The sequence below is a fragment of the Chanodichthys erythropterus genome, chromosome 21 (genome assembly GCF_024489055.1).
Source record: "Chanodichthys erythropterus isolate Z2021 chromosome 21, ASM2448905v1, whole genome shotgun sequence".
Lineage (NCBI taxonomy): Eukaryota > Metazoa > Chordata > Actinopteri > Cypriniformes > Xenocyprididae > Chanodichthys > Chanodichthys erythropterus.
This window is the reverse complement of record NC_090241.1, coordinates 1,747,958-1,772,248: the sequence shown is the minus strand read 5'-3', so window position 1 is coordinate 1,772,248 and position 24,291 is coordinate 1,747,958. Positions and strand designations below refer to the sequence as shown.

The 24,291-nt window shown below is 34.0% G+C and overlaps 1 protein-coding gene across 4 annotated transcripts in view; it reads right to left on the bottom strand.

The window, feature by feature from the left end:
* Nucleotides 1-24,291, bottom strand: part of col18a1b (collagen type XVIII alpha 1 chain b) — a 47,894-nt gene that overhangs the window by 9,194 nt on the left and 14,409 nt on the right. For 3 of the 4 annotated variants that reach the window (XM_067373257.1, XM_067373254.1, XM_067373256.1), the window contains exons 2-31: nt 17,700-18,238; nt 15,745-15,834; nt 15,509-15,565; nt 13,778-13,844; nt 12,540-12,673; nt 12,303-12,329; nt 10,573-10,767; nt 10,428-10,454; nt 10,284-10,337; nt 9,686-9,769; nt 8,999-9,031; nt 8,473-8,616; nt 8,327-8,380; nt 8,195-8,239; nt 7,979-8,047; nt 6,466-6,585; nt 6,266-6,334; nt 4,733-4,759; nt 4,543-4,641; nt 4,426-4,461; nt 4,178-4,261; nt 4,056-4,088; nt 3,781-3,816; nt 3,459-3,518; nt 2,332-2,397; nt 2,194-2,229; nt 2,040-2,093; nt 407-478; nt 256-321; nt 133-166 (exon numbers count right to left, since the gene is read on the bottom strand). In XM_067373257.1, coding sequence (XP_067229358.1) covers nt 133-166; nt 256-321; nt 407-478; nt 2,040-2,093; nt 2,194-2,229; nt 2,332-2,397; nt 3,459-3,518; nt 3,781-3,816; nt 4,056-4,088; nt 4,178-4,261; nt 4,426-4,461; nt 4,543-4,641; nt 4,733-4,759; nt 6,266-6,334; nt 6,466-6,585; nt 7,979-8,047; nt 8,195-8,239; nt 8,327-8,380; nt 8,473-8,616; nt 8,999-9,031; nt 9,686-9,769; nt 10,284-10,337; nt 10,428-10,454; nt 10,573-10,767; nt 12,303-12,329; nt 12,540-12,673; nt 13,778-13,844; nt 15,509-15,565; nt 15,745-15,834; nt 17,700-18,238 — 2,511 coding nt within the window. The remainder of the gene's footprint in view (nt 1-132; nt 167-255; nt 322-406; nt 479-2,039; nt 2,094-2,193; nt 2,230-2,331; nt 2,398-3,458; nt 3,519-3,780; nt 3,817-4,055; nt 4,089-4,177; nt 4,262-4,425; nt 4,462-4,542; nt 4,642-4,732; nt 4,760-6,265; nt 6,335-6,465; nt 6,586-7,978; nt 8,048-8,194; nt 8,240-8,326; nt 8,381-8,472; nt 8,617-8,998; nt 9,032-9,685; nt 9,770-10,283; nt 10,338-10,427; nt 10,455-10,572; nt 10,768-12,302; nt 12,330-12,539; nt 12,674-13,777; nt 13,845-15,508; nt 15,566-15,744; nt 15,835-17,699; nt 18,239-24,291) is intronic. The other variant, XM_067373255.1, reaches the window with a different exon arrangement.

Genomic DNA, 24,291 nt, shown 5'->3' with positions numbered 1-24,291 from the left:
CATTCTTTAGGAGACTCACAGATTCCTTTGGAATAAGAAAACACTGATTCATTACAAACAAATACTAAACTGGAATATGATCACACTGGATACAGATTGGAAAATGACAAATCAGGTTCATTCTCAACTCACCATAGGGAAACCTTGAGCCGCGATCATCATAACCCTTAAGGTAGATCACATCAAAAGCTGTGAGCCAGTACAAATGTTATATTCATAGCAAACAAACCTACAAGATATTAGTGCATTACTCACATTCAGTCTTTCCCCAGGAGCTGGAGGTCCAGGAGGACCGGGTGGCCCAGGCGGACCGGGGGGTCCCTAAAATCAGTATTAAGAATACAGTATGAACTTCTATAGTAACAATGAAAACAAAATACATAGTAATAAAGTGCTTATTTTTTACCTGATAGCCAACGCCATACCCTCCACCCGAATCACCTTTCGCCCCCTTTTTTCCATTCAGACCAGGTCGACCCTTTTTGATTATGAATAATCAAGAATATACCAAATTATGCTCAAAAAAATCAAACTAAAAAAAAAAATGTATAAAATAAAAATGCATTTGAAATATAGTTGCAAGCAACAATTAAAGTTGATCAGACCAATGGACACATAGGCACTGTGTTATAGGCAAATTAAGTTACTTATTACATAGCTATAACCACGGGTGGAAATGGGGGGGACGGGGACGGCATCTAGGGAGTGAATTTCGAGGGTGGTGGCATTCCAGTTCAAATTGTTTCGATTTTTTTAGGGAAATAAAGGGATTTCTATATTTTATTTTCTCAATAGCCTACGAAAACCATACAAATTCAGCACAATAACATTACATGATTAATTCATTAAAAGAATGCAATCTGGGGCTGGTTCCATAAACCACTTAGACTAGTCTTAAAAGTTAAGACACTAATGTTTTTCTTGAAGAGTGGTCCTAATTTTTTAAAGTCCGTTACATAAAAAGGTAGATTGGTGTTATTTGAATTGGAAAAATATCATTGATTAACACTTGGTTAACTGCAAGTTGGTCAAACTAGTTCTTAAGACAGTCTTAATATAGTGACTAAATTTATGCAACTTGCCCCTGGATTTAAACACCCATGCGATCTTACTCAGTGCTCGAAGTGGGCCGGTACGCACCGGCACTTCTATATTTTAAACATTCTTACTCTAACCCTCACACCGAAACATGGAATCAGGCTATTAATTAATTGTATAAATCGCGCGTTCTGAGCATTTGTAACCATGAGTGTTGCGCATTCACCAGCGTTCTCCAAAAGTGTGAAGATTTGCTGTTCCTTTGATAAAATGTGCAACCCATTTGAATTCTATTGAGTTCTATTCTATTGTAACAAATCCTATGGTTAAACAATTACAAGAACTGCTTTTTCATAAGTTAGAATCAAGAGCTTAAAAGTATGGACCTTCTTGAATTATTGACTGTTCTGCTAATACCCCTAAACCTGCCCTTAGTGACTTATAGTGCATTTACACTTTATGAGCACATGCGTTCCCTGGGATCGAACCCACGATCGTATGATCACATGATTGCATTTATAATAGCAATGCTCTGCCAACTGAGCTTCGCGAAACCCAAAATATGATGCAGATAAAAGGGGGCAATGCATTAAAATGAAAATATGTCCTGTTGATGATGGGGTGCAACTTTAGCAAATGCGGGTCGTATTTCAGGGAAGTGACAAACGACCTATATACATGTAGGCGTATTTTATTTTACTTTAATTTCATTCAGATTGAACAGACGGCTGGAAGTGTGTTTGTGTGAGTAGGGATTTGGGAGCATTAGTTTCTTTGATTTACATTCTCTGATTATTAAACCATAACACCTTAAATAAAGTGTAACCTAATAATTAAATAATTGTTTTACAGCAAAAGCATATGTTTGTAACAGTAACTTTAGTTACTTTATTACTTAGTTATTTTGGTTAATGTGTTGCTGGCAGTCATTGCAAAAGTCTATGTTGAAGTCTTTCAAAAAAGTTTTTCAGAAAATATAAAATTGCAGAAAATCTACTCACTGGTCTTCCTGGTAATCCTATTTCACCTTTTGGTCCGGGTTGCCCCTCCGGTCCCTAATGAGTGAACATATATCAGCATATCTATAACAATCATCAATACATTTTTCAACAGGGCCATTGTGCAGGTCAAATAAATTCCCCAGCAGAGACTCACCATAGGTCCCACTGGTCCTGGAGCTCCTAGCCATGACTAAAACAGACAGAAACTACATCAAGTGTCTAACAATGCTATGGATTATTAGAAGTTTTGATCTAAAGTGATGTATCTGAACGACAGCCGCAGGTTTCTCACCAGCTCTTCAGCCAAGTCAAAGATGCTACCTCTGATGTCGATTACACCAGGTTCACCCTTCTGACCCTGAAGAAAAAAGAACAAAATGTAATGTCGGAGGATAAAATAGTTTGTTGGATAAAGATAGCATCTTCTAAACTCTACTAATACCAGAGTAAGAGTAATCTTCGTCCCTCCGCCGGACTGCTGATCGCTGTCCTGGGTTTTTGAAATCTTTAGAAATCTTTCTACAGTATAATGATAAGGAACAATATTGTTTTGTTTTTCTAGCTAATGAATGATAAAAACCGCGACAGTCAATAACCTAAAAATGAAAATTCTATTATCATTCTGTTATCATTTACCAATTCAAATTTTGTCGTTCCAAACCCAAATGCTATTTACTTTTTTTTAACTGACATGAAAATGAAAGAGGCTTAAAGACTCTGAATCAACATGCACAGCTGCCAAATTTTCTATCTATTGTAATCACTATGATCACAGCTTGTAATAATTGCTTTAACAAGCTCATTGTTTCTGCCTAAATCTGTATTTTTCTGTAAGTTATGACAGAAAGAGAAAAACATGGTAACACTGTACAATACTGGTGCACTAATATGCATTAATTCATGCTTAACTAATGCACAGATAATCATGTTTTAATGTATATGACTCATGAAGAACTAAACCACTAATTAATGATTACTGCATCAACAACTAATAAAGAGTCTATATGATTAATAGATTAATTAGATTAATTAAATGTTTCATGATGTATTAATTCCTTAATAACATATTTTATTAACTAATAGTGTAAGTTAATGTGTTAATTACCACAATGGTTTGAAGCCATATATTTGAACTTCAAATTGTCTGCTTTTATTAATCATAAACTAATGATTTACAAATGTATCATTATGTTATGACTTTACTTGTTGAGGCACGTGACTATTGAAATTTAAGTAATAAGAATTCATATATTACTCAATCTATTAATCACATAGAATCTTTATTAGTTGTTGATGCAGTAATCATTAATTAATGGTTTAGTTCTTCATGAGTCATACATTAAAACTGTGCATTAGTTAAGCATGAATTAATGCATATTAGTGCACCAGTATTGTAAAGTGTCACCAAAAACATATTACCTTAGTAGAGTCTCCTGGCAGCCCAGGGTCCCCCTGATCACCTTTCGGACCCATTGGTCCCTTTAAAAACATATTAAAAGTCAAAAAACAGTTCATATAAAGTTTCAGATTGGCCCTATACTGACTTTATTTTCAACTAATCCACACCTTTGATTGTGATCTTTTAAGTTTATAACTGTAAGAATAAGAAAAATGACTCTAGGTGAGGATACTTACATCAGCTGTGGTTGAAATGGGTGTTATCAATGATGATTTACCAAACACTTACTTTACAGCACACTAGACTTGCAACAAAATGACAAGTTAGACATTAAAAACTTACAGGAAATCCTGCCCGACCAGCTACACCAGGTTCTCCCTAATAAAACAAGAACACAAAACACAACGCTTGGAGTGTGCTTCCCCTAGTGAAAAATAAATAAATGTATTTGAAATGCATTTATTTTGTGCTAAGTATTCTACAAATACAAGTAATATGCATTCAAATGCAGTAGAGATATGTAAAGAGCAAATCATAATTACAATTGAACTGCATGCAGTTTAAATATTCACATTATGGAAGAGATATTATAACTAATTTTTATCAATGCCTTTCACCTGTGGTCCAGCATATCCATATTCTTCCCTCTCCTAAAATTAAATGTCATTTAGGTCAGTTGTGAAGGATTAGTAAAGTGTTATATAGAGTTAAACAAAGTCCTTTGTGAGATAACACTTACGCTGCCATTAATATAGATCATTTGTCCTGGAGGACCGGGTGGCCCTGGCGGTCCTGGAGGCCCTACCGCACGACTAGCTTCACCCTAATGACGGATATAGATATTATTATACACTTGTTGCTTAGATCCAGAGAATATTTGCAGTGTTAAACTGGATATGACTGTTGAACAGCTGAGGGTTGAGTAAAACAGCAACAGATATCCTCCACCTAGCATTAAGAAGTGTCCTCAAATTAATTAACACTCACTTTGTCACCTTTCCATCCTCTTTCTCCCTTTAGCCCCTGTAAAATTGAAAGAATTTTTTTCAAAGTTAAAATTTTGATTTTGAAAGCTGATCTTGAAGCTAGTCAAATTTCACTTACTATTTTTCCTGGAAAGCCATCTAACCCTGGGATTCCCTCTCGTCCTCTTTGACCTTCATCTCCTTTCTGGCCTGCGATACCTGGTAAACCGGGTGTGCCCTGCAGAGTTTAACGAGAACTAGAACTTTGGTCCTGAGTAGATTATAATTTGGCAACTTGGATTTCACATTATCAACTGTCATAATCTCACCGGTAGTCCAGGTATCCCCTGAGGACCCTTCAGAGAGAGAGAGAGAGAGAAACAAAACAAGGTATAAGGTACAATAAATATGGAAGCGTGTTTCCGCCACTAAATAAAGAAATAAAAAAGGTGATTGCGACTTTTAATCTCACAACTCAGTCAGGATTGTATAAAGTTTTTTTTTTTCTTGCAATTACGAATTATAAACACAATTGGGAGTTATAAAGTTACAATTGCAATTCTGACTTTATATATCACAATTCTGATTATTCTGACTTGATAACTTGCAATTATGATTTCATAACTCGCAATTATGATTATTCTGACTTTATAACTTGCAATTATGACTATAACTCGCATTTATGATTATTCTGACTTTATAACTTGCAATTATGATTTCATAACTCGCAATTATGATTATTCTGACTTTATAACTTGCAATTATGACTTCATAACTCGCAATTATGATTATTCTGACTTCATAACTTGCAATTATGATTATTCTGACTTTACAACTTGCAATTATGACTTCATAACTCGCAATTATGATTATTCTGACTTCATAACTTGCAATTATGATTATTCTGACTTCATAACTTGCAATAATGACTTCATAACTCGCAATTATGATTATTCTGACTTTATAACGTGCAATTATGATTTCATAACTCGCAATTATGATTATTCTGACTTAATAACTTGCAATTATGATTTAATAACTCACAATTATAATTATTCTGACTTTATAACGTGCAATTATGACTTCATAACTCGCAATTATGATTATTCTGACTTAATAACTTGCAATTATGATTTAATAACTCACAATTATGATTATTCTGACTTTATAACGTGCAATTATGACTTCATAACTCGCAATTATGATTATTCTGACTTAATAACTTGCAATTATGATTTAATAACTCACAATTATGATTATTCTGACTTTATAACGTGCAATTATGACTTCATAACTCGCAATTATGATTATTCTGACTTAATAACTTGCAATTATGATTTAATAACTCGCAATTATGATTATTCTGACTTTATAACATGCAATTATGATTTCATAACTCGCAATTATGATTATTCTGACTTTATAACTTTCAATTATGATTTCATAACTCGCAATTATGATTATTCTGACTTTATAACGTGCAATTATGATTTCATAACTCACAATTATGATTATTCTGACTTCATAACTTGCAATTATGATTTCATAACTCGCAATTATGATTATTCTGACTTCATAACTTGCAATTATGATTTCATAACTCGCAATTATGATTATTCTGACTTTATAACTTGCAATTATGATTTCATAACTCACAATTATGATTATTCTGACTTTATAACGTGCAATTATGACTTCATAACTCGCAATTATGATTATTCTGACTTTATAACTCGCAATTCTGAAAATTCATGTTTGAGCTGTTTTAACTGAAAGCCTAAGCCTGAAGGCCTAATCCTGGTTTAGGCTAAGCCCTGTCTGTGAAATGCTGTGATGACAATGAAACAGCGGTTCACAGTTACCTGTGGTCCTGGTGGCCCCATGACTCCTGGAATGTATTGAAGAGCAACTTCATTTTCTGTCCCATTTGTCTAAAAAAAAAAACACACAGAAAGTGGATATGGCCGATCATGTAGGCCTCCTGGAAGCACAAAGTCCTGTGCGACTGGTCCTGAAATCAAAAGCTTTGAGGGTGCTGAACTTCAAAGATTCAGTAACTTACAGTAATTCTGAATGCAGGTCCAGGGGGTCCAGGTGGCCCTGGAGGTCCTTGAGGTCCCATAGGCCCAGGAAGCCCAACCAGACCTTCCTGCCCTGTGATCCCTGATGAACCCTTTGGACCCTGTAGAGAAGGGAGGATTTATAACTGCAGTGAGTTGACTGACTTGAAGTTCAGTCATGAAAGTAGATCTTGATTGGTAATATGCCTGCCTATTGTGTACAATATGGCCTGTGTTACGTCCATGTTCATTTTTGTCGCTGTTTTGCCTGCAGGTGTTTCCTAGTTCGTATCTTTGGTTGTTAACTAGTTCCACGCACCTGTTTCTGCTCAGTTGATTACCCTCCCTGAGTATTTAAGCCTTGAGTTCTTCTCTTCATTGTTCGGTGTTGTCTGAGTTTTACGTTGTTGGTAGTTCTCCTGAGTATTCTTGTTCTGGATTATCATATGTTGATACTTATGCATCGTATTAGTATTACAAGAATCTTTAATAGTTTCTTCATTAGCACCCAATTCATTTACATTATGCAAAAGATCATGCTTGAGACAAAGGATTGTAAACTTTCCCTCCAAAAGCTTAAGTTACCATTGGCTCACTGACCCGTGGAGGTGGGACCTCCACACAGACTTAAAGGACAACTTCACAGTGACCTCATTCTCTCTTCGAATATATTATAATCAATTATGATGAGTTGATTAATTATTAATATTTCCCCTTTAAGCTAAACTGTTACACTGCCATATCCATTACCATGTCATGGATGAACTACAGGAAATATTATTCAAGAGAACAATGTAATGCAAGTTATGTGTGCAGTCCTCGATTGTCTCAGGCCCTGTTTCCACCTGGTATTAAGATTTGGTCGCAAGTGGACGACGCTGAATACAGGTCTAAATAGGGTGTAAAACACTTTAAGCTTGTCCACTATAAACCACTTCCAGAGATAGTCAAAAACATTCAAAAATGGTAGTCAGAAGTATTCAACTGGATTGCTTTCGTAGTGCAAACATTCATGTGGTCGAATGCCACTAAAGATGCCTACTGACCTAACGCACCGTAAAGATTATGGGAAGCACGCTAGCCAAACGGGATTTAAACTTTGTCGGCTGAAGACCCAAGTTTGGTTTGAAGATGAAAAATCATACAATTAGATCCTCCCCTCGAAGAAATCATGACAGAAGTGATTGAAAGTGGACAAAAGAGATGGATTAAAATATCAGGTGTAAATGGGTATGTGTCTCTCTTGTCCACTTGTGATCCGATCGACCAAAATGCATCTTAATAACAGGTGGAAACAGGGCCTCAGTGCTGTGAAAATGCATGACAAGAACAAGCAAGTCTCACAAAATTAAAGATGAGAATACAGTCAAACAGAAAGTTAGGACTGGCTGAAGCATAAGTCTGAATTCAGTGAGCTAATGACTTAAAGAATAGCACTTTAATTCATTAGTCAAGTTCTTGTGACACACCACACCCAGTGCAGTTAGTTTGCAGTCATGCATGACTTTAGGATACCTGTGCCGCACTAGTCTCCCAGGAAGGAAACCAATTGGAGAGAAAAGAGAAAGCAGAGGAGGAGCTTTGCTACAGGGAGAAAAACACACTGTAGATTAACTTCCCAAAGGAAAAGGCTTCGGATATATGTGAATGTCTGATTGTCATATTTCAGTATTCGTGAACAAATCTTCACAATTAATTTAACATGCACATAATTAGCATCACTTGTTTTACCTTTTCCCCTGCAACTCCAGGCAAGCCAAGCACACCACAGTCTCCCTAAAAGAAAGAGAAAGGGGAAAAAATACGTTCCTGTCATTAATTTTACTATCAAGCATATGAAAATACTTTTAATATTTATGTTACCTTTGGGCCTGGGGGACCAGGAGGACCAGGTTTTCCAGGTTGACCTGGACGCCCCTGAGTGATAAAAACAGAATAAACCGCAACATAAACAACATTCTTACAAAGGTTTTAAAATGCATGGGATTAATGAAGGGAGGATTTCTTACAGGACGCCCAGGGAACCCATTTTGTCCTGGAGGACCAGTAGGGCCAATTTCAGTGGACTGTAATTCTGATCCAATTCCCCATTCTGGTCCTGGAGGTCCAGGGGGCCCAGGAGGCCCAGGTGGACCAGGAGGACAACTTGGACCCTGGAAAGATGAGAACATAGTGTAAAATAACTGCAAAATGTTTTTGAATTGGGACACAGAATACAAAATGTGATTAATTTAGGAAAAAATAATTAAAACTACTTATAATACATTTGCACAGTATGACTTTTGACCAATAGGTGGTGCTGTCATCATATCAAAATAGTTTGGAAAGGGCATGGAGGGCATGCAAAGATTGTTAATAAGATACAGCATCTTGCCATCAGATTTGCTGATGATATATAACAGAAGGGTTTAACGTCTGAAAGCCCTTTTACCATCATGGTTAGAATATGATCATGTACTTATACTATACCATTACTACTTCTACTACTATAATATCTACTTAAATTACCAGTCTTACTGAACTTACTAAACTTACCGTCCATCCAGAACCCTCCATATCCGCAAATGTCTGAAGAGAGAACATTATGATATAAAACTCATTTGTTTTAGCTTATTCATCAGGTTTATATGGTAGTCTGCATAAGAATATGCTTGCTAATTTTCAGTAAAAGGAAACTCAAGAAAACAAAGAAGACTTTTGCATTAATTGTGCAAATGTGTGATCATGTTAAAGGGTTAGTTCACCCAAAAATGAAATTTCTGTCATTAATTACTCACCCTCATGTTATTCCACACCCATAAGACCTTTGTTCATCTTCAGAACACAAATTAAGATATTTTTGATGAAATCTGAGAGGTTTATGACTCATTAATAGACAGCAAGATAATCAACACTTTCAAGGTCCAGAAAGGTACTAAAGACATTGTTAAAACAGTCATGTGACTGCAGTGTAAGTATTCTCAAAAAGTATTCTCGTTGCTGCAGAAAAAAAACCCACTGTATTCACATGCGGTCAACAAGCTCTCGGATTTCGTCAAAAATATCTTAATTTGTGTTCTGAAGATGAACGAAGGTCTTATGGGTGTGGAATAACATGAGGGTGAGTAATTATTGACAGAAAGTTTGGGTGAACTAACCCTTTAAGCATTCAATGGCTCATTCTGTTGCATGTACATTTTAAGTCTAAGCACACAGTCCTACAATAGCTGTATTCATACTCACAGTCCTATCTGAGATTGAGGGTCCAGGAGGTCCAGGCAGCCCAGGTAGACCTCTAGGTCCTTGTTGTCCTTCTCCTTTCTCTCCCTACAGATACAATAAGGACAAAATGTTATTTATTGGTCCAAACAAAGACCTCAGTGAAAAAATGAGCCAGCACAGACTGCCATAGATTGCACACTCCTGGCTTCAAGCCATGCTAGGAGTACAGTACGGCTCCAGTTTTAAATATGGATATTTTTCTCACAAAAACCCATCGATTCACTTCAAAAGGCCTTTATTAACCCCTGCAGCCGTATGGATTACTGTTATGATGGATGGATGCTCTCTTTTTTCTTTTTTTTTTTGGCTTCAAAATCTCGCCCCCCATTCACTACCATTACAAAGCTTGGAAAAGCCAGAATATTTTATAATGTAACTCTGATTGTGTTCGTCCGGAAAAAGATAGTCATATACACCTAGGATGGCTTGAGGTTGAGTAAATCATGGGATCATTTTCAGTTTTGGGTGAACTATGCCTTTTAGGTATAATATTTAATAAGTTTGTTATAAAATAACGAATAATTAATAAACAACAAATAAATAAGATTTTGCAAAACACCTTCTGCCCTTTAGAACCAGGTATTCCTTGAAAACCTCGAGGTCCTTCAGAGCCCTGAATAGTAAGATCAAAGGAGAATGATGAATTCATAAACACAGTCTTAGTATATATTAAAATACAGAAACATCTGTCCAGAAAACTCACAAGCTTTCCGTCCTTTCCTGGTTTACCCTATAAAACATCACAATTATGTTTAGGCTGTGTTCTTAACAGACATTGACAATCAACTTATTGGAATATTATTCATTTTAAAAGTAATTCGATCCCAAAGGAAGTTTGTGTTACTCACTGGCTCCCCCTTTGGGCCCTTTGGACCCGGTGGGCCCCCTGGACCTCGTGGGCCCACTGGACCCTGCACCCTCTTCACAATTTTACCCTCCGATTCTGTCAATTCTGCTTCTGGACCCTGAGGCCCAGGTGGTCCAGGTGGTCCTGGAGGGCCACGATCACCTTTGGGGCCAGGATATCCAGACCCCGCACTACCCTATACAGAGAGATCAGTTCATCAGTCTAACTGGAATCTGGTTAGTAGTAGTAATACAGCTTTTTAAAGGGTTAGTTCACCCAAAAATGAAAATTCTGTCATTAATTATTCACCCTCATGTCGTTCCACACCCGTAAGACCTTCGTCCATCTTCAGAACACAAATTATGATATTTTCAAGGTCCAGAAAGGTACTAAAGTCATCGTTAAAACAGTCATGTGACTGCAGTCATTCAAACTTAATGTTATGAAGAGATGAGATACTTTTTGTGCGCAAAAACAAAACAAAAATAACCACTTTATTTAACAATATCTGTTTTATTGTTGACTGTTTTAACAATGTCTTTAGTACGGAAGAGGATTAGGGCCAAGCAATAATAAAAAATAAAACCATCTCGAGATTAAAGTTGTTAAATTTCGAGAAAAAAGTCGAGATAAAATGTTGAGAATAAACTCATTAAATTATGAGAAAAAACTCATTAAATTTCGAGAAAAAAGTCTAAATAAAATGTTGAGAATAAACACGTTAAATTTCGAGAAAAAAGTCGAAATAAAATATTGAGAATAAACTCGTTAAATTATGAGAAAAAAGTCTAAATAAAATGTTGAGAATAAACTCGTTAAATTATGAGAAAAAAATCATTAAATTTCGAGAAAAAAGTTTAAATAAAATGTTGAGAATAAACTTGTTAAATTTCGAAAAAAAATCATTAAATTTCGAGAAAAAAGTCGAAATAAAATGTTGAGAATAAACTCCTTAAATTATGAGAAAAAAATCATTAAATTTCGAGAAAAAAGTTGAAATAAAATGTTGAGAATAAACTCGTTAAATTTCGAGAAAAAAATCATTAAATTTCGAGAAAAAAGTCGAAATAAAATGTTGAGAATAAACTCGTTAAATTACGAGAAAAAAGTCGTTAAATTATGAGAACAAATTCGTAATTTAACGACTTTTTTCTCATAATTTAATGTTTATTCTCAACATTTTATCTCAACTTTTTTCTCGAAATTTAACAAAAATTTTCTCATAATTTAACGAATTTGTTCTCGTAATTTCATTTATTTTTTTATTATTGCTTGGCCCTAATCCTCTTCTGTACTTTAGTACCTTTCTGGACCTTGAAAGTGTTGGTTATATTGCTGTCTATGGATCAGTCGGATTTCATCAAAAATATCTTAATTTGTGTTCTGAAGATGAGCGAAGGTCTTACGTGTGTGGAACGACATGAGGGTGAGTAATTAATGATAGAATTTTCATTTTTGGGTGAACTAATCTTTTAAAGGGAATTGGAGATGACTCTGATTGGTTTATTGCACGTTACGCCCAAAACACACTCTTGACTCATTAAGAGACTCGGTGCAACCCTTTTGGACCATGAGCCAACCATTTTTCTGCCGTTAAGCTATAGCTCCTAAAATAGGGCCCTAAAAGTCTGTTGGGGATTTCAGGTTGGGTTTCTGGAATCTGACAGAAGTCAACATGCATTTGCTGCACTGGTGAAGGGAGTGTGTACCACTAAAATAGACCTTCTTTACCTTCATTCCTTTCTCTCCACGATCACCCTGGGGAAACAAAAAAGACATAATTGGGGTAAAAAACTAATCCTGCAGCGGCACACCAGATTAGGACAAAGGGTAAAGCAAATTAATTTATGATTTACCATGCAAATTGCATATGCTCACCCAGCTAAAAATATACAGTAACCCCCATCTGCATATTTACTTGAAACCATCATTTAATACATTTGATTAAAAAATAAAGTAGAATTGTACCTTCTGTCCACAAGCTCCACCTGTGACTGAAGTCCCATTAGCTTCACAATCACGTTTTGGCCCTGTGAACCCGTGGTCTCCTTGGTCCCTCTTCTCTTCCCTCAACCCTTTATCTCCTTTAGCACCAGAGAAACCTGATGAAAACAGAACTGAAGGCTCATCCTGAGCACCGGCCATCCAAATGAATAATTATAATACCTGCTGAAACCTATAGTTCATTCATTCATACTATATTTAATATGTATGTATATATGTATGTATATGAAGTGTTTATATAAACAAGCAAGCAAGTAATTTCAAAACGTGATAAACATATTTTTCATAAATTCAAAAGCTAGTAAATGTTTTTCAAACTTCTAGTTCGTTGTATCTGGATACGAGGTCTTCACCAAGCCCTGATTATATCTGTATCCCTAAAGAAATATTACATGGAATGATTAATAGCTACAGTATAGAGGATTGGCAGAGAATTTCTCGAGTTTATGGCAAATGATCAGTTATTTATTAAATGTGAACATGAAAAACATAATAATAAAAATCGGACAGCCTTTTGTCTGATTAAAGATTTTTTGGCTTATTTTGACACACACATGTTCACTAAGGATAAAAAAACAAAAAAAAAAAACAAAAAAAACCCAGCCAAAACAGTGATATTGTGAAATATTATTACAATTTAAAATAACTTTTTTTTTTACAAAAAACAAACAAACAAACAAACAATATATATATATATATATTTTTTTTTTCTTTCACTGACCATTACTCCAGTCTTCATTGTTAAATGATACGAAATCATTGTAATATTCTGTCAATCAATCAATCAATCAATCAATCAATCAATCAATCAATCAATCAATCAATCAATCAATCAATCAATCAATCAATCAATCAATCAATCAATCAATCAATCAATCAATCGTGATCTCTACCTTTTTTCCAGTGATGTTAATACTATTAAACATATGAAACATGTAATACAACTATTGCTTTGTCCACAAGATGGCGTTGCAGCATTTCAGTGCATTCTGCTGGAAGATATTTATGCATGCATGCCTATTTCAGCATCATGTTTTGTGAGCTAAAATTACATGTTGGTCACATCTCAAAGACTCCACAATTTTTTAAAAATGATTTTCCAAAGCCTGAACACAACTAATAAACAGCTCCCCATTTTGTCTTTGTCCTCTTGTCTTATATTAATTGTCTTACATTTAAACAAAGTTTGCAGTTTCACAGACCTGTCTCTCTCTGATGGTCATCTGTGTCCAACATAGGCTTGCGCACGGCATGTTGTGGAGGCAGGGGCTGTAAAACAGAACAGACGACTTTTAAAGAGACATATCTTGTGATTGATGTAAGATGTTGTTTAGCTACTTTGTTATTTTATCATACTTAGTAATGATAAAACCTTACTAAACATTACTTAATGTCAGGTTATTTCGACTCATATGTTTTTTTAAGTAAACCAATAAAATTGAATGCTATTATAATATGAGTAATGCCTGTTTTTAATCAAGTTTTTAATGTTGTTTATATGTCTATGTGGTGATTTTAAAATGCTTTAAGACAAACCATGTGCAAATTCATAAGGCAACACCATTGATGAGTATTTTCTCCTTAAAACTGCAGTGAAAAAAAAGGCAGCGGTTTGAAATCGCTGGTGTTTCTTACATCACAAACTACCTTGTAACCAATCACCTCAAGCATATCATTAGCATATCATTAACAGCAAACTAGCAGGGGAGTCTCGAGAGAAGCCAGTTTATCCTGGTATATTTTTGTGTTGATATGAAAAATCATGTAGATTTAGCAATATAGCAGGTGTATGATGTATATTATGTATATTATCTTTCTGACTCTATGGCGAACGGGAACATGGTTTGTGTAACATTGTGCAGCGTTTACTTTAGTAAGTTGACCGAGTGGATCTCTGAGCTGGCGTGAGCGAGTGGAGGCGGGGCTAATTTGCATATTCATTGATCTGCGTATATTAAATGAGGCAAGGGTGTAAGAGTTATATTCAAGCTATTTTACAGTAATTTTACAGTATTTATCAAACAATATGAGAATAAAACCCAGATGACCTAGTGCTTCTGCTGAGATTTTGAAGAGTAACACTTTGGAATACTGTTCTATCATTTATCAATAACTATGCAGGACCAAATTAACATTAACTTAACTTAATTAACAACAAGCACTCAGCTGAATGTGATAAACTCAAGTGTAACTTCATCCTTGAGCAGGAATTACTATCTTAACAAGAGTTTCTTGTTAGTTAGTATTAGTTACTCGTTAATGTAAATATTGCATTACTCATTTGTTCCTTCAGTTATTCAGTAACGATGGCACAGTATTGTAAAATGCAAGTGAACATGTATAGCCTATATTGTCAGGATTATGTTCTGTTCAGTGTGTTTTAGTTCTGTTTTCCAGTTTGTTCCCTTGATTAATCATTCAGTTCACCTGTCATTCAACATATTATCTCATTTAGTCTGGTATATTTCTCCTTGATTTGTTCAGTTCTTTGTCCTGTCTTGTCAATGTTAAGAGGTTGAAACTAAATATTGATTTGATTTGGTTAAGAAGTTAATTGATAAATGCAATCTTTTTATGACATTATATCTGAAAGCATCCTCACTTTACAGCATTTTTACACAAGTGCCTAAAACTTTTCACAGTATTTGCAGGTAGTTTTCTTCAACAAGCATCTTTGCTGCAGTTTTTCTGGATTTTTTGTATATTCTGAAATAAATTAAAAACTATATCTGATTGTTTCTTTTCTTTTCATTTTTGCTGTATCATAAGAATGTCAAGAGAAACTACAAGGTTTTATTAATGTTCACCAAAAACAGATTACAACAAAGATTATTTATATACTTGCAGCACATTTACTACAAAAAAAATGTACTAGAGCAGTTTGCCACAACTCTGTATTTTTGGCAATAACTAATGTCCAATAAAATACCTACTAAATCATGTTCTAAATCAAACAAAGGCTCTATTCCACTTCCGTTTCCTCCAGAAGCCTACAAATAATGAAAAACAGGCATTTTACCACAAAAATAAACCTTCAAAATATTCATACATTGTCATAAGCCAAAAAAGTCAGTCCTGTCTGTGAAGTATAAACATTAAATGCAAAAAATACAAATACAGCCTTTCTGTAGATGTAAGAATGACAGTCTCAAGTTTAAATGCAGCTTACGTCATAGTCATCATCATCATCAGCAGCTTCATCACAGTGACGCTCTGCAGCCCGTGGGTTTCCAACCACTCTTAACTCTGAGATCAAGCCCTAAAGACAGATCAAACATTAACATATCAGCTGTGATTGTATATGAATATAAATGTCTTTCTGGATGGATGGATGGATGGATGGATAAATATCTAGACTATATATTGAGCAGACGGTTAGCTAGGCCATTTTTGGGTCGATTAATCAACAGAGACAGATAGAAAGGCTACAAGGGGTCCAGGTAAATATTCCTTGTTGTTCTCACCCCTTTATATATTTGAGGAAAAATTACAAATATAGCACTTTATACAACAGTTATTTCTGGTTCTCGAATCTGATTGGCTGAGAGGTTTTTCCAGCCATGTGATATTCTACTATATTCTATAGGGACCATTTCAACGTTCGAGTCACTCCGCTTTCAGCGTCCTCACACTGATTTCCCCATTCTTGTTCCACAGAATGTAGTTTTAAGAGTTTTTTAGATGATAATGTAGTTGTTTAGACCTCAAATATGCAATTTATATATATAAACATAGCGCCTATTTGACAATTTGTATTGGTGCTTTTGGAGATGTGAGCTCCAGGCTGTTCAGCGCTCATGTAACAGCTTCATCTTGGCCAGTCCTTCGGGAATTTGCCGTTGGTCTTATCTTTAGTCTTATTAATCTATTACTTCTTCCAGAGCTAATCGATTTGGCTTAAGGGCTATATGAACACCGTGTCTAAACCAGACAGGACTTTTATCGCGTCGCACCGCAAAAGCTAAAATGCGACAAGGCGACTGTTGGAAAGCACTTGGACTAATTCACAGGGAATCTGTTTATTGTTGGGAATTTGTCGCGCCGCATCCAGTGTAGACAATATCAGGGGTTGTTGTTCTTGTTTGGGTCATTGATGAATAAGTCAAAAACATAATGGAGATACAAATAATTCTTAAGTTTTAAGTGTTAACAATGAGATTATGTGCTTTTTATAATCAATTAACACTGCTTTTGTCATTTTTTACAAGATGGACAAAATTTGTCACCAAGAAGGTCACCAAAATTAACCAATAACCAAAATTTCGGTTTTACCGAATGACGATATTTTTAAACAATGCTAACAGGCTGATATCTAGCTAGCTAGCAAAAGGACAATCAAACATTTTATATTTAGTGCAAGTTTTTAAAATATTACAAAATTTTCTATGGTTTATATCGGTTGCACCGAATGACCTGATGTTTCGGGACATGAACGAGTGAAAACATGAATTTTTCAAGTAGTTAAAAGAGAGTTAGTTACTTTGTTTCATGACCATGTGGTCCAGGTGTCTGAATGATGTCACATCCTGTCACATGATACTGACCACATGACTTGATCCAAAATGGTCTGTTTATATTGGTTACTCCGAATGACATTGATGAAATAAATTTTTCCCGGACATTCTTTCTCATAACAAAACAACGACTTCTACTCATAATTTTAATACCATTTTGGACTATGTTGATATATGATGTTATAAAATATATACATTTATTACATTTTAAAATATTTTAATCACAAATGAAATGGCTGTATTGGCCTTTGGACGGTTAAACCGAATGACCTTTTGACACTTAAAAATCTTTAAAATACGTTTATGTGTACAAAATGTAATTAAAACCTTTTTGATTCAATAAAAGAGATCTAGTTGTACTACCTTAAATACTTTGCATGTCATATCTTTGTTTTTATATTATTAAGGCCTTTGGACAACCCGTCACGTCATTGAACCATATACACGCATTTGCCGTTGAACTGTTGTATAAATGCAATAGCTAACAGGTAGCCGTACTATATGACTCTATATCAGCACGGCTGTGATTACGTCCGGCTGAATCACAGCCGTGAGTTGTCACACGGCTACTCGTGTGATATTGCTTATTCCAATGATACACAGGACATACTTGATATTGGTCTGGGTCTTCAGTTCCACTATGTCCAACAAAGATCTTGGAGTTTGTCTCCAGCTCCAAGTCGTCAGGTGAGCGCTCAAACTTCACCATCTTGGGCTCAGTATCACAGTCCTCGTAGAAAGACACCTGGTCCAGATTAACAGCCAGAGAGAAGCGGCTCCACTCCAGAGGCTTGTGTATCACCTCAAAGCTGGCCACCTCTTGAGATCTATCTGAATCAGGCTCTGTGTAATAAAAAATAACTTTCCTTTTGCCATCCTCCACAGCTGAGAGCTTGACCCCCACGTACATGATTTTTTGTCTGGAGTCTGTGATGGAGAAGATGACCCCAGCGTCATCTGAGGAGGGCTTCAAGTGGAAGACAAGAGAGAAGTCTCGGTAGAAATGAGCGGGAAGGTGGGCACGTGCCATCTGCCCTGTTCTTGTGTCTTTTGTGAAGAGGTAAGCGGTTTGACTGGAACCTGGAACCTGGGTGATATCTTCAGGCGGAGGGTTTCCAATAAGCTGCAGCAGGGAGACTCCACTCTCTTCTATGGTACAAAGAATATTGGAAATCAGTACAGTGACTTTTACTGCAAAGAGAAACCCAAGCTTCTGAAGGCGGCTGAAATGAATGTAGTGTTCGGTGATAGTACATTAAAAAAAAAAAATAGATTGCATGATGAAATTAGTTATTACTGAAAGTTTCGGTAATATTTTTTAAAAAATTTTTTAAATGGTCCCCTTTGAACATTCTGTTGACGATAGGTAACGTGGCACGTGTGTCAACTAGGTACATATTAAACCACAAAAAGATGAATCCTGCATTTTCTGTTCATTTCCCATGCACACACTGAATCACACGTGACGCTCGCAGTGTTTTCAGCCTTCATGAACACATGAACTTCATCTCCAGAGCCTCTCTGAGAGTCACTTCATCAGCATTTTACTGTTTCATCTGAGAAAAACTATCATCATATCACAAACACACAGAAACTCAAAGGTCTTCACTGCAACCCGTCAAAATAAAAGTTTGGTTTAACTTGAAGAAATTGTGACAGAAATATATTAGTGGTGTACAGTAGAATTTAGCTACATCTCAATGTAATAATAATATTTAAATAAATAATATTTAATAATATATAAGGAATAATCAAACATTTTCTTCCATGTCTTAATTTTAACAGTAAAGGTCTGTTGTGCAGCACTTTGTTTGACAAAAAGTTTAATATGTTCATATGATAAAAAGATAAATTCATTTTTTCTTTTTTTTTATGCCTTGATTTGGTTGCCAGAAAAATTTAAATACACAACACAGAACTTCTGAAAAAACTAAAACAAATAATTTCATATAAATGATAAAAAAACAATTGTTTTTATGAATTCAATTAATTAGACATGCTTTTTGATTGTTAAAATTTAATTAAACCATTAAAATGGAACCCACACACAGAATTTAGTAAAAATAAAACAAATTTGAGAGGAAAAAAAAAAAAATGTTTTTCATAGGGCCCTAAAAATGTAATTTTTGTTAAACTTGAAATAAATTGTTGTTAAATTGAATAAGTTTCAAAAAGCATAAGACATGCTTTTTGATTACTAAAATTTAATTTAACCATTAAAATGGAGACCAAACAACAACAACAACAACAACACAAAACTGAATCCAGAAAAATGTAAAGAGAAAAAGATGGAATTTGGAAAAAAATAAATAAATAAAGCAAAATTTGGGAATAAATAAAACAGATTTCATAGGGCCTCACTTATAGTCAACAGAATGTGTAAACGGACCATCAAAATAAAGTGTACTAAAATTTTCAATATTTCTTTTAAAATAGATGCCTCCTTTTGCATTCAGTTACTGGTATACATTCAGTTCCTAAGGGTCTTTTAGAAAAAAGGCCATTTATTACATAAGCTTTCCAATACATATAAAGAGAAATTGCACCTTTCCAGAAAGTAAACTGGTGTCATAAATCAACAACGTTATAAATCAACAAACTACATCCTTTAGGGACTGACATGGCAACTGGTGTTTATGATCATGTCTACAGAACCTAGGGGAAAACAGTGAGACTGGAATAATACTTCAGTGTACATTACTGTAAGTCCTGGGAGAATCAGACTAAATTTAGCTTGCTGATTATGTGAAATTTTGCTTTCTCAGGGCTCATGATTGTTGAGGTTTTTTTTTTTTTTTACCATGACAGTTCTAGGTCTTGTAAAAACCTGACCATTCTTTAGTGTAAACGTTTTGTCAAGCTTTTAAAAAGAATGCTGATTACAGGAGAATATACTTAAGTGTGAACTGAAAGTAATCTAATTGCAATTAAATGAAAATCTATTATAGTTCATTTATCTGATATAAGAGTGCTTTTTTGACCCACTTAAGTAGGACTTAGGTCCATCTTTATATCTAATTTCACAATTATTTCTTGCATTTTAAATGTTTAAAGTACACTGACAGGCATTTATGGTAAACTAAAATATACTTCAAAGTCATTCCAATTTAAATGCATGTTATGCATTTAAAATATATGTAATTACACATTTGTAATGATGAAGTTCAATTTAGTTTAAGATATATTAACTAGTTTAAATGTAATATCAAATAACACACTACAGTTCAAATTCTAATCAAGTACTTTACATGTGCTGTAGTATGTTAGTCAACACATAAAATAAGTGTACTTTAAAGCACAACAAAGGATCATTAAAACATAAATGTGTTTAATTTGAAATTATTACAAAGTTATGCTTTTTAAATGGGTTGTGAAGTCATGAAAAGTACACTCTAAAAATGCTGGGTTAAAAACAACCCAAGTTGGGTTGAAAATGGACAAACCCAACAATTGGGTTGTTTTAACCCAGCGGTAGGGTTAAATGTTTTATTTAACTCAACTATTGTTTAAAAATGACTGTATTGCTTAATTAAAATTAACCCAAAGTATGTTGGAAATGAACATTTATTAATGTTCAATGAATTAAACAATAAACATTTATTAAATTGCTTATTAATACATTTATATGAATAAACTATTAAACTATGAAATTTATATTAATAAAATATTAAAGCTTATTAATAAACATTCACCTTTTGTCTATTATTGTTGTCTCTAATTGCATCTGGTTTTTAATTTCCCAACTATTTTGGGTTCATTTTAAGGTAGCCATATAGCAATTTTTAAACAATAGTTGGTTTAAATAAAACTACCCAGTAGGTTGGGCAAACATTTAACCCAACCGCTGGGTTAAAAAAACCCAATCGCTGGGTTTGTCCATTTTCAACCCAACTTGGATTGTTTTTAACCTAGCATTTTTTAGAGTGTACTCTTTTAGGCACACTTAAGGCCTTTTATTTCATTGATATTATATTATCTGCAAGCACTGTATAGTTTAAAAAAATATTTATAAGATTTGAAGAACACATTTAATACAGTTAAGCACACTTTTTTTCCACAAGGGCAAAATAACCATGCATGATCTTGGTTTTATTTGTTTATATGAACAAATAACGTCAGATTTTAATTCATTTTCATTCCAACCTTACAGCTGTCAGCCAGTACCAATAACAGATGTTACTGTGTGTGCAAAAAGATTGACTTTACATTCTACAGCTATAGAGCAACATTGCTGAACCTATCTAAAAGTTCTGACTGTGGGAACGGCATGTCCAATTCCAGGGTCATGTTTCAGCAGCAATGGAAGCGTAGCAACTTTTCCCCATACACCATGATTCCCATTTGACACGGCTGTCCAGTCGCTCACCCACTCAGCCAACATTCATTTAGTTCCTGAGCTGTGCTGTCACCATGTTTCAAAACGCTTACACAGGGGATTCTGTGAGTATTGCTGGCCCATGTTTTAGTCCAGATGTGTGCTCCTGCATCCTACCTCACAACTCTCAATCACAATCTCCAGACTGCAGATGAGTGAGAGTGCATCCTGCTGTTGCAGTGTCATTCGACACAAGACATTATGATGGTAGTACATGACATAACCATCTTTTTTGGGGCCAGGGACCCCTTATAGGTTATAAGATTTTCCAAGGACACCCTCATAATTATTACAATGATTAAACCCAAAGTTAATGTGGGTGGGAGTAATGAACACATATGCTTGTTTTATTGGTGCAAACACAAGCTGTTGAGAGAGAAACAAACAGACAAATTGCATCTGTGTATCTGTCACATTTTATTATTACTATCAAAAATAATGTAAAATAGCTAAGACTAAATGTTTACAAACATTATAGACATGCATTTTATTTCCTCTCACTCAACAACAAATCCTTTAAATTTAACAATATTCAGATGAAAAATGTAAGTATAGCCTAAAAATAAACATATAGTTGCATTCATTACAAACAACATTTATTTTACATCCTAAACTATTTTATTTAAAACGAAACTGTAACTGGCATTGTGCTTCTCTCTTAATCTGCACAAATCCAAATGTTTCCATATTTGGATGCTAAACTATTATTTAAGCAAGGCTTCGTACTTCACTCATCTCAATATCTATGTAAAACTATAGGGTAAGTCGGTGGTCACGTTGACTGACAGCATTACAGACCATTTTATTTACGCTGAATATGTTTGTATATGTTTTTCTATGTTTGTAATATCCATGCTAGAAATGCTATAACAACTTAAAATACACATGGGTTCACTCCTGCTGGCCTCCAGTAATACATCATTCAAAACTGTAAAAGGTCTATTTTTATGTACATTCAAAATAACAACAAAACTTTGGCTTGCATAAAATAAAGAAAACAAACAGGCAAGATCCTGGAATGTTTTCCTCTTTTCGACTGAAGAAAGAAAGACATAAACATCTTGGATGACATGGGGGTGAGTAAATTATCAGTGAACTAATTCTTTAAAATGTAATAGGTTATTTTATTCTGGCCACCTCTGTCACGGTTTATATATGTTAACCTTTATTTGAGAAAACTACGGAAGAGGATTAGGGCCAAGCAATAATAATAAAATAAAACCATCTCGAGATTAAAGTTGTTAAATTTCGAGAAAAAAGTCGAGATAAAATGTTGAGAATGAAGTAATTAAATTTCGAGAAAAAACTAATTAAATTTCGAGAAAAAAGTCTAAATAAAATGTTGAGAATGAACTCATAAAATTTTGAGAAAAAACTCATTAAATTTTGAGAAAAAAGTCGAAATAAAATGTTCAGAATAAAGTCATTAAATTACAAGAAAAAAGTTTAATTTTGAGAAAAAAGTCGAGATAAAATGTTGAGAAAAAAGTCATTAAATTTCGAGAAAAAAACGCATTAAATTTCGAGAAAAAAGTCTAAATAAAATGTTCAGAATAAACTCATTAAATTACGAGAAAAAGGTCGAGATAAAATGTTGAGAATGAACTAATTAAATTTCGAGAAAAAACTAATTAAATTACGAGAAAAAGGTCGAGATAAAATGTTGAGAATGAACTAATTAAATTTCGAGAAAAAACTAATTAAATTACGAGAAAAAGGTCGAGATAAAATGTTGAGAATGAAGTAATTAAATTTTGAGAAAAAACTCATTAAATTTCGAGAAAAAAGTCGAAATAAAATGTTCAGAATAAAGTCATTAAATTACAAGAAAAAAATCGTTAAATTTTGAGAAAAAAGTCCATATAAAATGTTCAGAATAAAGTCATTAAATTTCGAGAAAAAAACGCATTAAATTTTGAGAAAAAAGTCTAAATAAAATTTTCAGAATAAACTCATTAAATTTCGAGAAAAAAACTCATTAAAGTTCGAGAAAAAAGTCGAAATAAAATGTTCAGAATAAAGTCATTAAATTACAAGAAAAAAGTTTAATTTTGAGAAAAAAGTCGAGATAAAATGTTGAGAAAAAAGTCATTAAATTTCGAGAAAAAAAACGCATTAAATTTCGAGAAAAAAGTCTAAATAAAATGTTCAGAATAAACTCATTAAATTACGAGAAAAAGGTCGAGATAAAATGTTGAGAATGAACTAATAAAATTTCGAGAAAAAACTAATTAAATTACGAGAAAAAGGTCGAGATAAAATGTTGAGAATGAAGTAATTAAATTTCGAGAAAAAACTCATTAAATTTCGAGAAAAAAGTCGAAATAAAATGTTCAGAATAAAGTCATTAAATTACAAGAAAAAAATCGTTAAATTTTGAGAAAAAAGTCCATATAAAATGTTCAGAATAAAGTCATTAAATTTCGAGAAAAAAACGCATTAAATTTTGAGAAAAAAGTCTAAATAAAATTTTCAGAATAAACTCATTAAATTTCGAGAAAAAAACTCATTAAAGTTCGAGAAAAAAGTCGATATAAAATGTTCAGAATAAACTCATTAAATTTCGAGAAAAAAGTCGAGATAAAATGTTGAGAATAAACTCAATAAATTATAAAAAAAAAGTTGTTAAATTATGAGAACAAATTCGTAATTTAACGAGTTTATTCTCAACATTTTATCTTGACTTTTTTCTTGAAATTTAACAACTTTAATCTCGAGATGGTTTTATTTTTTATGATTACTTGCCCCTAATCCTCTTCCGTAGAAAACTGTCATTTTGTAGAATTTCTGGTCAGTCTGTAAATTTACCACCTCAGTGACTATTATG